The sequence below is a fragment of the Nymphaea colorata genome, chromosome 10 (assembly GCF_008831285.2).
Source record: "Nymphaea colorata isolate Beijing-Zhang1983 chromosome 10, ASM883128v2, whole genome shotgun sequence".
In the NCBI taxonomy this organism is placed as follows: domain Eukaryota; kingdom Viridiplantae; phylum Streptophyta; class Magnoliopsida; order Nymphaeales; family Nymphaeaceae; genus Nymphaea; species Nymphaea colorata.
Window position 1 is genome coordinate 15,038,302 of NC_045147.1, and position 14,088 is coordinate 15,052,389.

A 14,088-nucleotide genomic window follows, 5' to 3' on the forward strand; every position below is an offset into this window, starting at 1 on the left:
TTGTCGTTGTCAACTTCCGGGAACCCTGTGGCTGGAGCAAGGCAGCGGTGAGGCATTTATCATCTGAGGTAGAGACGAAATGAGTAGATGCAAACCCCTGAATCATAGACGATGACGGTGAAAGTTCATCCGGAGGTCGGACTTTTGAGCGGGTGAACTTTCACCACCCTATTGTTTGGTAGGTCGTGAGTACAGCGAAGTAAATTTCACCTCACCGTATAGTTTTTCCCCTCCCCTCTCGTTTTATCTCAGCTACCCATTCAATATGATTTGCTTATGTTTCTGGGCCACAATAAGTGGTTGAAACCTTATCTGGCTATAAATATACATAAGGCCCGTCCTCGTGTGCGTTACTTTAGTCATCAGACACTTTGAGCATATACAGAAGATGGATTCAACGTGGAACGATTCTTCTTATTCATTTTGACTTATCCTTGACCCCTCTCAGGAAACTTTTGGTGCTTTGGTTTTTTTCTTTTTTAATCTCTTATGATACCTTGGCATTAACTCAGTTCGTTTCACATTATAAATACCCCTTTGTAGAGACCTAATGCAGGGCAGCCCATCCCATTCAACAGCTTTCCTTTTCTTTTCCCATGGCTCCCCTAAACAAGCGATTCTTCTGTTCACTTCTTTCTCTTTCGATCTTAATATCCTTGCAGTCTTCCTATGCGCAGCTTCTCTTTCAGGTATAGAGATGTTGCAGAAAGGAGCGGCGCTCAGATTCATCTTTGGTTACCTTGTTTTTGGCTTTTCGTGTATATAATGACTTACTGGCTGATGACTCTTTTTATGATGGTGTCTACATATTCTACGGCTTTTCTTTCTTACCAATAAGTTTTTACGTATCAATTTGAGTAGTAGACTTCGCCACCCACTTGAAGGCATTCCATGTAAGCAAAATCATAGATGCCTTAAGTTTTGACATGGTCTACGCCCTCGCCGGTCAATGGGTTTTTCATTATGACTATCACCGAGAGCTCGTGACATATTTTACACGCCGTCCTAGACGAGATCAAGTTGAGTGCACTGGGTGGAGCATGAAACAGAGTATGATAGTCATTTTCAAAAAAATGTCATTTTTGGACTTTAACTTTTTCACCATCTTTTTTTGTCTTGTAAGAGGCTCTCCTTTCTACATGCTAAAATGTATTTTGGTCATTACATACTTTCATGCGAATTTTTTTTTTTTTTTTATGTACAAAGATGTGCACACAAGTTTCAATCTAAGCAGTGGGGGGAGATAGGTGGGTGGGGCATGGGCGGTTTATGCCCCCACAGAGCCTATTATCTAAAAGCATAACTTGGTTGAACCTGATAGACCTAGGTCGGTCTAATTATACAAGACTCTCAGGTCACTATTTCATGAGACTCGGGTCACTGTCACACAACCAATTAAAATTTTATTAACTATATATTAACGTCTCATAGACTTTTTTTTTTTTAAACTTGACCCCTGGATCTATTTGGTGTTCCCATTCGTTGAAAAAGCAAAAAGTAGCTAATGGGGTATACGTCCTCTATCCATTTAATTCTCTCCCTGCGAATACATATGGGAAAGGACAGGAACTTTGATCAGTCGATGTGTTAAAACAAGTAATTTATCTCTTTGCTTAGTGAAACCATCCATAAATAATCATATGAAATGAACCTTCACAAGTTTTGTCACCAATGAAGGCCACCATATCACAGCATCGTCGGGCTAAATTCCATGGTCCTCTCTTTTGAATTTAATTTTTCTCCCTTCCTTTCCGTTGACGAGTTAGTAGGACTAATCCGTCCATGTTGAAACCTTCTTTATTTTAGTTTAGGAAAGTAACCACGTGTTATGTCTGATGGAAGAAAATGCTGAGCACCACTGACTAATTGTATGTAGATTCTTTCTGAGATTATTCCGTAATAGTTCCACACCTTATTAATTTACTTTAAGCTCATCCTTCGTGTTTTATGCTTTCTGAATTCGTGTTCTTCAAACATAATGTATCCGTCCTTCCATCTTTTACCTTAATGGATTGCCTAAAATTCAAATTTTAATTATTATGGGTTTGTGGGTAGAGAAATTAAAATCTGTTCACCCTGTACTGCACTTTAACTTTGTTCCCTGCCCTGCATGCATCTTGTGTATCCATATTTGCATGTGCTTTTCATAATTCTGTCGTGCAATATCAAACGGAGTCCAGGAGTTTTGACAGAAACACCATGCATATAGATTTTATACTTAATTTGTTCTCCAGTATTTGCATGAAACTCATATCTCAAACCGTGCATGAAATTTGATTAGTTCATTTGTTCTCCACATATCCGTGTTGTTGGTTCAGACCTTCAACTGGGAATCGTCTAAGAACAGCCAAGGGTGGTACAATGTCGTGAAGAAGTTGGTGCCTCAGATAGCGGAGGCTGGGGTCACTCATGTCTGGCTCCCTCCACCCTCGCAGTCGGTTTCTCCTGAAGGTAGCCATTCCTGTTCTTGATCTCAGTCGCTCACCTTCATTTGTTTAAATAGCGTATCTGTTCATGATCTTTACGTTCTTTGTGATCTCTAAATCTTTTCTAAGATGAAACAGATCCTTCTTTTCACTAGAAAGCGTTCGCCTTATTATCTATAAGTTTACCATCCTTTTAAGTAAGATCTTTGAGATAATGAAGCTCTTCTTCGATTGTAAAGCTGCTATCTTAGCTTGACTTGAAACATAAAAATGGTAAATCAACTAACTATGTTTTGAAACGAAAAGAGAACAGTTACAAAAATCAAGCAATGACAAGTTGTTTTTTAAGTTATGCAGGCTACCTGCCTGGAAGGTTATACGACCTGAATGCCTCAAAATACGGGTCGGAGTCCGAACTAAGAGAACTGATAAGCGAGTTCCATGCATCGAACATCAAGTGCCTTGCGGATGTGGTGATGAACCACCGGACGGCAGCCAAGAAGGACGGGCGAGGGATTTGGTGCATCTTCGATGGAGGGAAGGGCGACGGCAGCCTCGATTGGGGTCCCTGGTCCATCTGCAAGGACGACAGAGAGTATTCCGACGGTTCCGGCAACAATGACAGCGGAGACGGCTACCCTCCGGCACCGGACTTGGACCACCTTAACCATCGAGTGCAGGCCGAGATGACGGAGTGGCTCAACTGGCTCAAGACAGACATCGGCTTCGACGGCTGGCGTCTCGACTTTGCCAGAGGCTACTCACCGGACGTGACCAGGGGCTACATTGAGCGCGGGGAGCCCCAGTTCGTGGTGGGCGAGGTCTGGACCTCGTTGGGCCAGGACCCTGTTCAGGGCCCAGAGCAACACCGGCAAGAGCTCGACAGGTGGGTGAACGGCGCCGGCGGGGTCGCGACGGCGTTTGACTTCACCACCAAAGGGGTGCTGCAGATTGCTGTCAACAATGAGCTGTGGAGGTTGAAGGATCCTCAGGGAAGGCCCTCCGGGCTGATCGGAATAGCACCGCAGAAGGCTGTGACGTTTATAGACAACCATGACACAGGATCCACTCAGAAAAGTTGGCCCTTCCCGTCGGACAAGGTTATGCAGGGATATGCTTACATTCTCACACATCCTGGGATACCATCCATTGTGAGTATGATATAGTTCAAATTCGTTTACTCGAATTTAGTAACGAAATTTGGATTCCATCAATGACCAACTTGGTTAAATATATATATATATAATATGCACTTTCATACCAAACATGACTCTGAGCTCCATGTTCGGTTAAGTCCAACCAAGATCTAACCAGATTACATATAAAGACAGATCTTATGGTAATTGGTTCTGTATTCGAAGCTCAACTCTGAGATCGGTCAAATTTTGGGGTTTCTTTGGACTTAAAATAAAGAACGGGGCACCTAATTGCTGATAATGCAGTAGCCAATATCTAATTAGTTGCCATCAGATGTCGGACCTGATAGTTGAATGTCATTTGTGCAAGGTTTCTTGTGTGAATAATCATTAAACTGGGAAATCTTCATTTTGCTCTTAATTTGGGCTTTTGCAGTTTTATGATCACTACTTTGACTGGGGGATGGCGGAAGAGATCAAGAGGCTGACGAAGATCAGGGCTGAGAACGGGATTGAGCCGGGAAGCTCATGTGAGATACTGGCTGCCGATGCAGATCTTTATGTAGCTAAGATTGAAGGGAAGGTCATCACAAAGATCGGGTCGAGGTACAACATGGGGGGCTTGATACCACCTGGGTTCCAGTTGGCCGCTTCTGGCAATGGTTATGCCGTCTGGCAGATGAACCGTTAACTAGGCAGACTGCCTCCAAGTCCCGCACCCATTGCGTCATTTGCGAGGAGACTTTTCTTTTTTTGCTTTTCCAGCGTCCTTCTTAGTTTCGAGGCAGGATTTTCTTCATTTACTGCATCTCTGTAGTGCGGTCACCCTATACACTCGATCGTTAAATGCTTTTCTATGTTCGAAAATGGTCATCAGGATAACATTTGTAGGGATGTAAGTGCAGTCAGAATCAGTTCAATTAAGGAATTACATCTCCAAATATGGCTACAGATACATCTTCATTAGGTCTGGATTTCGGTTTAGAATTAGGAGTTAGTACTTGAAAGCTCATGAACCATTTATGCGTGCAACTTTAACGTATAATTAATAGGCTATGGGCTTCATATATATACGGTGTCGAGTCACTCAAATTTACTGACAACAGTGCAGCCTCCCTGCATCTTCTCACCAAATGAATACTCCTAGTTCGAACACTGAAATTTTAATTTGAAGAACCCTGTGCTTTACACCGTTACGTACAGGGAAGGGTAGTACACGTCAGATGATATATCTTGAGGGGCGCCATTTAAAACACTTCCTCATTTGAAACACTGTCTCACGAGATATTTGGCATCCCTTGTATATTAAAAGCTCTGAAATTGGTCTCCCTGTATCACTTCTTTCGTCCAATACAACTGAAATACACTCATGAAACGTTCAGTCTGACTTCTCTCCCTCTCTTTCTTTCCATTATATGCACAACTTTGTCAGTCGATGTCCAAAATATTAAAAAACATGCAACTTCATGATTGCTGGTTCAGAATTATGACCTTGGTCTATTCAATATTCGATCTCCAAACAAGCACAAAATGTTTGGATGTTCATGGTGCACATAACCACCTTTCTGAAAAAGCTCCCTATTTTTTTTTTTTAGAGAAAGACAAAAAATGCAACCCACAATGCCGCATGGGCGGCTTAATGAGTTGACAACTGGTTTCATCCACTCGAACTTGGAAGTATGTTTGGGTGCAAGTGCTGGTGGCTTAGAGGCACATGTCATGCTGGGGCCGAATTCATTGACGGTGAGTTGCAACAGATATCAGTCGAAAGAGAGAAAGGGGTGGAGTACTTTAGAGATTTTTTTAAGAAAAAATGCCTGTCTAGATTTTTTAACTTTTTCATTACCCTTTTTTTTTTGTCTTTTTTGGAGGATCTCCTTTTTATTAATGGGGGTTATTTTTATGAACTGGAGGTAATCTATTTCTGATCATTGTATCTGCTGATAAATGACTTTTTGTCTATCCGTCCGCTGGTGCATATATCCATCTTCCAAATATCTGACCACGAAGGTTCAAGACGCCTCAACCATAATTTGTCCACAACATTTAATTTTTCTGGGAGTTTTCGGCAAGTCATAAGGCCATTATCAATTTAGCCTGTATGCCGCCGCCATGAATGGTACCTGCCCCAGCTTCTCTGCCGACCTTATGTTATCTTGGTTTCCACGTTTCTCTTCCTGTGTCTAGCCGGACGTAGTCGGCATACGTAGCCGGAATATCTTGGATAAGCTTCACGCGCACGCACTTGGATAGGGCGAGGGAGTTGTCGGCAGCTCAGCATTAACACTTTCCGTGGAACAACTAATGCAAGCGTTTCTAGAGTTATTTCGCCTTACCATTGAAGAATGCTGGGTACAGAACGTTGAATTAGAAACGTACAAATGCTATATTCTACGGGTCTTGTATCCAACGTTTACATTCATTTCAATGGATCAAATATATACACTATAACCCAAGGTCGAACGAACTGAAATTTCGCTCCTGCTTCGTAGTTGTCCATAAAAATGCGCCTCCCTGTTAACAAGTTTTAAAAATTTAGATCTGCTTTTCATAATATATGTGGCAGACAGATTGCAAAGTGTTAGTCTTATGCAGTCATCCATTTTAACGAACAGCATGCATCTGATCTTTCCTAAATTCACATTTATGAGTCATATAACTTATCTTCAGTATGCTTTTCCCTTAAGTGGACTGTAATATATAAACTCCGAAAAGAGGTGCATAATTAGAATCCAAAAGGTATAAAAGAAGCAGAGCATATATATATAATCATAAGTGTTACAGCTGAAGTCCAGGCTTATCTGAAATTAGATGATACAGAGTGAATGCAACAAGTTGCAGACGGGCGTGGTAAACGATCAGTGTGTATCTAGTGCACCTGTTTCTCAGCCACGCATGGGGGGTGTCATCTGGCAGCAGCTACTGCACCGCTACCGACTACTCTACCCAACGTGGCTGTTGTAGTCGACGTTGTGGATAACGGTAGTTGAAAAAGGGAAAACAAAGATCGAAAGGTTCTAGCCAAGCATCTTATCCACAGACTCGAAGAACTGCCAGCAGCGAAAAGTGGCGGCCATTCTCCTGATCCAAGAAATTAAACCTTTTCATGATAGTCGGTTTATTTTTTCGACTGCCATTAGTTTGAGAACTTCAATGTGTGCAGCCAGATGAGAGCAGATAACCAAGAAACTCCCCAGCTAAACAGTGAGCACTAGTCGGCTCCAAACAGATCCTGAATTCAATGATAAACACGTTATCACACAAAGAAGCCGGACCAAGATTTTCAATAAATGAAAGACTGAGGTATGCTTTCAGCCAAGTCAATGGCCTATACTCAAAATATGGATCCATAGAATGTGGGTTCCAATGAGACCCACAAAATTAAAGAAAACAAGGATGCTGCTTCGAGAGGATTACATATAACGGGAAAACAGATTGTATGCGTAATACATACGTTCGTCCCGTGGGAACCTTGACTCAGAATTTTTGGCTTTGTATGATCAAAAGCGTCACTCGGTTCGCTCAGCTAGGGTAAAGCGACCGCCAACAAACTCAGGCCATGAGCTCGCGAATTTTGAGTCTTCCTACAGGCTTGACTGGGACGTTGGTTATCCTTATGAGCAACCGACTTGGCTCTTTCTACCTTATCTGCATTGTCGTGTATGCCCGCTAGCATTAAATTCTCTTCTGCTTATAAAAAGACGCCGTCCGTGAGCAAGGAAGAACAAATCATAACTCTTCAACAGATCTCATTCTTGCTCTCGCTCTTTGATGGCCGTCCAAAGCAGGACATACCTGCTCACTCTCCTTTTATCCCTTCTCTCCCTTCTTCTTCTCCCCCATTTCTCAAATGCCCAGCTTCTCTTTCAGGTAATCATTTAGGCTATACGTGATGCATCCGGTTGTATAATAATATTGCGTACATTGAGTTGACGTAGATTGGTTTTGCTTAGGGGTTCAACTGGGAATCGTCCAAGAACAAGCAAGGTTGGTATCGCGTGCTCAAAAATTTGGTTCCACAGATAGCAGAAGCTCGCGTTACTCACGTGTGGCTTCCTCCCCCTTCGCAGTCGGCTTCTCCCGAAGGTGAGGTTTTATTTTCTTTTGACCCAAAATTTCCAAAATTTTTTGTTGGCTGTAAATGCTTCTTATACATCGATAAAAAGTGATTTTACTACATGAGACGCAGGTTTTCTGTCGTGCAGAAAAAACATGGGTGGCATCATTAAAATTAAAAAAACAACATTATACAAAATTGTTTTTCTACACCCAGCTGGAATTATAGGTATAAGCAACCCACAATATATATATATATATATATATATATATATATATATATATATATATATATATATATATATTCCGACATCTGAGGAAACAAGTTGGTCATTTTCATGCAAGTCTTTGACTGATCGATCTGCGGATAGTGACAGAAAATCGTAATATAAAGGCCCCTCCCTCTCTTACACCGTGACTCCGTTGCTTATTCTGTATTTGCTTTTGTCTGGCGTGACGGTTGATTAATTCAGGATACCTGCCGGGAAGGTATTACGATCTTGACTCGTCAAGGTATGGAAGCGAAGCGGATCTGAGAGAGCTGATAGCGGCGTTCCACGCAGCAGGAATCAAATGCTTGGCTGATGTGGTTATCAACCACCGGACGGCTGCCAAGAAGGACGGGCGAGGGATATGGTGCATCTTCAATGGAGGCAGGGACGACGGCACACTGGACTGGGGTCCCTGGGCAATCTGCAAGGACGACACCCAGTACTCGGACGGTACCGGCAACCTCGACACCGGCGAAGGCTACGGTCCGGCGCCGGACGTCGACCACCTTAACCCGAGGGTGCAGAAGGAGCTCACCGCCTGGCTCCAGTGGCTCAAGACCGACGTTGGCTTTGACGGATGGCGTCTCGACTTCGCCAAGGGCTACTCGACGGACGTAACCAGGGGCTACATCCAGCGAGCCCAGCCCGAGTTCGTGGTGGGCGAGATTTGGAGCACTCTGGGCTCGGACCCAGTTCAAGGTCCTGAGGCTCACCGGAGGGAGCTCGACAACTGGGCGAGGGGTGCCGGAGCGGCGGCGTTCGACTTCACCACCAAAGGAGTGTTGCAGGCTGCCGTCAACAATGAGCTGTGGAGGTTGAAGGACCCACAGGGAAGGCCCTCTGGTCTCATCGGAATCGATCCGGAGAAGGCCGTGACCTTCATAGACAACCACGACACGGGCTCCACCCAAAACTACTGGCCTTTCCCTTCGGACAAAGTCATGCAGGGCTACGCTTACATCCTCACACACCCCGGGATACCTTCAATTGTAAGTATATTATATGTGAAAATCAGATCGACGAGTTATTATTTGGATTAACATAAGGAATCTTTTCTATCTGTCCGTGCATGTTGTTAACATTTGATGAAAAAAGGAGGTAGAAAGAGTTGCTTGAATTGTGATCTTGATTGTAATAAAGGGAGGATTATCTTGCTGTTGCAGTTCTATGATCACTACTTTGACTGGGGATTGGCTAAAGAGATCAAGATGTTAAGTGGGATTAGAGCGAAGAACGGGATCAGGCCTCAGAGCTCCGTTGAGATACTGGCTGCAGATAAAGACATCTATGTTGCCAAGATTGACGGGAAGGTGATCGCAAAGATAGGGTGCAGGGTCGACGCAGGGGGGCTCATTCCTCCTGGCTTCCGCATGGTCACGGCCGGGAAGGACTACGCGGTGTGGGAAAAGATTTAGGGAATTGATTATGCCCATATTTCAGTCTTGTATTTACTGATGTTTTTCCTTGTTTGGAAACGAAATGTTCATCGGTGATCTCGTTTTGCGAGACCCGTGTATCCTCTTTAAATGGGTAGTCTTAGTCATCTTTTGCAATGCCACTGTGTCTTATCGAGAAATTTCTATTGATGAAGCAACCTTGTCCAAGCTTATGCATCCTTACGAGCTCATGATTTTCCATCTGCAACTGGCCTTCGAGCCCCAGATGAATCATGACAAGCCGCAAATGATTCAAATACGAAATTAACGTTTTTGAGAATGTTTTTGGAAGACCCAAGACAACAAAAATCTGCCATAAAAATAAAACGTTTGCATATTATAACATAGAGAAGTGTTTCTGCAGTAAAATATCTGTAATCAATGTCAAGTATTAAACTGAACAAGTGGATATGGACATCTTATTGCATCACTTAGCGTATAGGGCTCAGATTGATGGTGCGGCTATTGCATGGTGCTACTGGTTGGTTTTGGTTTCACATCAGAAAGTGCTCAGTATCTATTTACATGTATTAAGGTTGATATTAGACAGGCACGAGCCCAACTCAGAAAAGCCCAAACTAAGACTCTATCCGATTATTAATTGCATACATATATTTTAGTTGCAACTGAAGCTGGATATCATCCAATCAGTTGACACCCTTAAGCAAACAGGTTGTTCGTTCAGAAACACAGAGGAGCAGTATAGGAATGCACAATAGCTGTAGGGATAACTGGATAAGTAGAGGCACTTTGACACCAAATTTTACATTTGATAGTCTCTTATTTTTCTCCGATACCAATTTTGGCCAGCTTAAAGGGCCTTGTTTCGCGGTTAAATTAACAAATTCATGCTTCCTCAGAAATTTTCACTCCCTCCAAAATAAATCGTTATCTTTCTCTCTCTTTCCCTCTTCTTCGGTGGACGTGTAAGGAAGAGGACGACGAATTTGGGAGACGGGAGGGGCAGGAACCTACGGCTCCACGGCCTCCTTCGTCGTGCTCGATTACCACTTTTTCCTAATCGTCTTAGCCTTTCTGTTCTTCTTTCTCCACAAAATAGTGTGGTTTAACTTTAGAATCTGTTATTAATGGTCAATGAGGGAGGATGTAGATCCCCACAATCGATAACTTAGCGCCTCCTCTCTCTCTTCTCCCTTCTTAATCGATAACTTGACGCCTCCTCTGTCTCTTTTTCCTTCATTGTCTGCCTTAATAGTTCTCCCTCTCTCTGTCTCTCACTCTTCCAGGTTGTTCATTGTACTAGTAAAGTCCAAACGAGAAAGAGCATCATCCATTCTGGAAACCCTGCAGTCGTTTTAGCTGTGTTGTCCCAAACTCGATCACTGTTGGCGACAATATGGTGATTGATTCCTTTTCGTTTACTCAGTTTCCTTGTAGGAATACGCTATTACTATATTATCGGAATATGCTACCGCTAGAATCATGCAGGAACTGCTAGAAAGAGCAAAAGAAGATCCCTTGACAAGCTGATCTGATCCATCACGCCCAACGATTTCAGTTGTGTACCAATGCACAATTCACAATGGGCATTTTGAAGCAGTAAAGCATAAAAAACCATCCCAAAGTTGCAACTCCTTGAACAGCAGTCATGTTAACCTTTGGACTCAAATGTGTTAACTATGCTAGGTTAGTCATCCCCAATTTGCGAAAGACAGAAAAAGGGCATAAAATTAACAAGCGGAATGGGTGTCAAACTCAACTAAAGTTGCGAACAAAATAGGAGCAAACAGAGGGCTTCAAAAGGGCCACCGGAGAACTGCCCAGTCAGGTAAACTGCCTGGCGGGGTACGGCCCTGAACCTTTATTAGCCAAAATAGCGAAGATATTGGAAGTGCCTAGTCAAAATTACAGAACACTATTGGAAAGAGTACCCAACGTTTTCTCTTGGAAAATTTGTTCTCTGTTATCATTGAATTACAATAATATCGATTTTTAACAGCTGATCAACAACATCATTAGCTTTCGATGTTGACGATGTTCAATATCGAGGCTGCAAATCTTTCTCTGACAACATTCGATGGAGCAATGTTGCATGCCCACTTAGGCCAGCTTGAGCAAATGCATCCAGCAGCCTATTCGTCAAGGATACGTCATAACATGGTGCTGTAGATCGCTTCCATTCATCAATGATCTGTGCTGCTTGTTTTGTCCGTCCAAGCATGATAAGTGAAGAAAGAATACTAACATAATTTCTACCGGTCATTTTCTGCGAAATCATCTTCAACGACTTCCATATTTGAGAAATCATTTCACCGTTTCCTAAACCAGCATAAAGGATAATAAGAAAATCATATGTAATCCACTCCCTCTGAGTAATTTTCTTATCAGTTTCAACAATAGTATTCTCTGTATTCTCAAGGCGGCCAGCAGTAATATAAATATTGACTAGTCTCACGTACATTTTCCAACCATCACTGAAGTTAGGGTCACAACTCATTTTATCCAGGATTCTCCTTATGCTATTGATATCCAAGGTAGCTGCACACGCACTTATCCAGAGGTTGTATGTGAACAGGTCCGGTGAAATCTGCTTATCACTCAACTCTTCAACAAGAGCAGAAATTTTATCATACCTAGATTTTGACATGTACAGTGTCATCATTTCATTGTAGGGGAGTATACTCAATGTTGAGTTTGATTTCTTCATCTTGTCAAAGAGCACCTCAGCCTTTTCAGTAAGCTTTGCCGAAGCATAAGAATGAAGTAGTGCAGTGTAGCTGGCACACGTTATTTGTGCTGGGGACAGAGCCTCAAAGTACCTTTCAGCAGCATCAATGCCATGGACTTTAGTAATCAAGTCAATTTGATCGGCGTAGTCTCCAGCTGATAATGTGTATTCATGATGTTTCCCCATCCACTCCAATATCTGCAGGCATTTACTTTTTGTCATGCCCAAGATGTGTTGCTCGATTCAGGCTTGTACAAGATGTATTTCAAACTATAAAATGAATGAGTCCAAAAAGTGCTTAAAGTAATGATGCTGCTGACATATGCAGTATGGGTTATAAAGCTTCTTTATCTACTCTAATATCTGCAGACGTTTACTCTTTGTCAAGCTCAACATACATTGCTTCGTTACAGCTTAAACAAGGTTTATTTCAGACTATCTAATGATCACATATACAGAATGGCTTAGACAGACTTATGAAAGATGTGATGAGAAAATAAAGATGAAGGACAAGCTATGCTATTAAAACATAAAATAGAGTGGTGGGCATGATTATATTTATGGTAACATTGGGAAGAAAACTCAAGCGAAGACGATTAAATAGGAAACCGTCAAGGCCATAATGTATCCTAGAATGCTAGAAATCGTGTCCCCAGTAAATTCCTGCGTATCTAGAAGCATCTTCCAAGTGACTCTCAGTATTTGCAGCTAAAAAAGGGTGAGACTTTCTCTGAACGTTTACGGCATGCTTATTTTGTTTTACAACTTGGGAAGTCTCGAGCATAAATTACAGAACAAGCAACAGAATCAGTGGAAGCAACGTTTACGACATGCATATTTTGTTTTACAGCTTGGGTTCATGCACAGTTTTATGCTATTAAAAGCCTTTTCTTTACCACGAGGTTTCTTATCTGGTAGAGGATTTCATGTAAATGAGAATATTGCGATTCTGATACATCTTTCTCTGTAATCTCCATGGCCAACAGAAAATGATGCTGCCATCATCCAATATACAGTTTTCTTTAAGTTAATTGTAGTAGAAAGCACGCAAATTTTGTTACAAATCCTAGCTTTCTTTTTTCCATATTCCACAAAGTTGCCAGTTTGCTTTTGGAACTTCTGCGTCTTGCAACATCAACTGGCACCAGAGCCTAGAATTGAAACTTCTCAGAGGATCTACCTCTTCTGTATAAGAAAGACCATGTAAAAGAAGACACCGGGAGGAAATGAAAGATAAGTGTCTTCACCTCAACATTGATATTATTAAGATCACCTACGTATCATGCACAAAGAAATTACGCAGATAAACAATCACAAGAAAAATCCTTTCCCAAATGCCGGATTAATCCGAAATTACGATCACCACGAATCCAAATGAGGGAAAAAAAAAAAAAGAGGCGAAACAAGAGAGAAATGATAGGGAATGCCTAACCTCAAGGGCGTGCTTATAACGACGGCTTCTGGCGAGCTGCTTTACTATCCCTCGGAGCTCCGATTGCTCGACGGTGCCGCCTTCGGCAATCCACTTCTCGATGGCAGCGGCCGCACTCCGCCTAGGAGTTCCCAACTGAAAAACCCTTCTTCTCAGATCGTCCTCGCCATTGTTGTCCGCCGACGCGGACACGGAGTCTTCCTTCTCCTCTGTGACAATCTCGCTGCTCCTGAAAGCGGCGAAAGTCCCTCTAGGCGGAAGAGAGAACACGCTCCCTCGTCTGAGAAAAGGAAGAGTCCCATGATCTCGCTGCACAAGTTTCCCATATCGAGAGGCTCTGTCACAGATAAAAGGGATCAGAAACACAGAGAGAGAGAGAGAGAGAGAGAGAGGCGGGGGAAGGTACTACCTCAGCAGTAAGGAAGCGAGTCCATGACGGAAGGCCGCCACCATGGTTCCCAGTGGTCGAGATGGGGAAGCGTTTCCTGATTTCAGGCTTTCTCCGATTCAAGGTACCGAATGGGTGATTCTACCTGTGTATGAACCGGATTCGATTCGTGGGATCACTCAAGTCAAATTTCACTTACCGTATATCTCCGATCTGCTGAAATCCGTGGTTTTCAAGTCCAACCTCCTTCTCA

The 14,088-nt window shown here is 42.7% G+C and overlaps 3 protein-coding genes across 3 annotated transcripts; 2 read left to right on the plus strand and 1 right to left on the minus strand.

Annotated features, from left to right (window-relative positions):
- Positions 1-596: 596 nt before the first annotated feature.
- On the plus strand, positions 597-4,253 carry LOC116262648 (alpha-amylase-like). The gene is made up of 4 exons (XM_031642133.1): positions 597-689; positions 2,319-2,451; positions 2,784-3,577; positions 3,999-4,253. The coding sequence occupies exons 1-4, from the start codon at positions 597-599 to the stop codon at positions 4,251-4,253; spliced, it is 1,275 nt and encodes a 424-aa protein (XP_031497993.1).
- Positions 4,254-7,171: 2,918 nt separating this feature from the next.
- On the plus strand, positions 7,172-9,443 carry LOC116261930 (alpha-amylase-like). The gene is made up of 4 exons (XM_031640882.2): positions 7,172-7,432; positions 7,516-7,648; positions 8,092-8,879; positions 9,054-9,443. Exons 1-4 carry the CDS (start codon positions 7,334-7,336, stop codon positions 9,303-9,305), a joined length of 1,272 nt encoding a protein of 423 aa, XP_031496742.1. The 5' UTR covers positions 7,172-7,333; the 3' UTR covers positions 9,306-9,443.
- A 1,639-nt stretch (positions 9,444-11,082) lies between these two features.
- LOC116261852 (pentatricopeptide repeat-containing protein At5g09450, mitochondrial-like) lies at positions 11,083-14,088 on the minus strand. Its single transcript, XM_031640749.2, has 3 exons — positions 13,857-14,088; positions 13,448-13,784; positions 11,083-12,213 (listed from the first exon to the last, which is right to left on the minus strand). Exons 1-3 carry the CDS (start codon positions 13,898-13,900, stop codon positions 11,326-11,328), a joined length of 1,269 nt encoding a protein of 422 aa, XP_031496609.1. The 5' UTR covers positions 13,901-14,088; the 3' UTR covers positions 11,083-11,325.

Excerpts from the sequence above, each read along its gene's own strand:
- LOC116262648 (XM_031642133.1), top strand. The coding sequence starts at position 597 with ATGGCTCCCCTAAACAAGCGATTCTTCTGTTCACTTCTTTCTCTTTCG. Across the intron at positions 690-2,318 it reads ATGCGCAGCTTCTCTTTCAG|ACCTTCAACTGGGAATCGTC; the intron begins GTATAGAGATGT and ends TTGTTGGTTCAG. Across the intron at positions 2,452-2,783 it reads GCAGTCGGTTTCTCCTGAAG|GCTACCTGCCTGGAAGGTTA; the intron begins GTAGCCATTCCT and ends TAAGTTATGCAG.
- LOC116261852 (XM_031640749.2), bottom strand. The coding sequence starts at position 13,900 with ATGGTGGCGGCCTTCCGTCATGGACTCGCTTCCTTACTGCTGAG. Across the intron at positions 13,785-13,856 it reads CTCGCTTCCTTACTGCTGAG|AGCCTCTCGATATGGGAAAC; the intron begins GTAGTACCTTCC and ends TATCTGTGACAG. Across the intron at positions 12,214-13,447 it reads GTTATAAGCACGCCCTTGAG|ATATTGGAGTGGATGGGGAA; the intron begins GTTAGGCATTCC and ends AAATGCCTGCAG.
- LOC116261930 (XM_031640882.2), top strand. The coding sequence starts at position 7,334 with ATGGCCGTCCAAAGCAGGACATACCTGCTCACTCTCCTTTTATCCCTT. Across the intron at positions 7,433-7,515 it reads ATGCCCAGCTTCTCTTTCAG|GGGTTCAACTGGGAATCGTC; the intron begins GTAATCATTTAG and ends GGTTTTGCTTAG. Across the intron at positions 8,880-9,053 it reads ACCCCGGGATACCTTCAATT|TTCTATGATCACTACTTTGA; the intron begins GTAAGTATATTA and ends TTGCTGTTGCAG.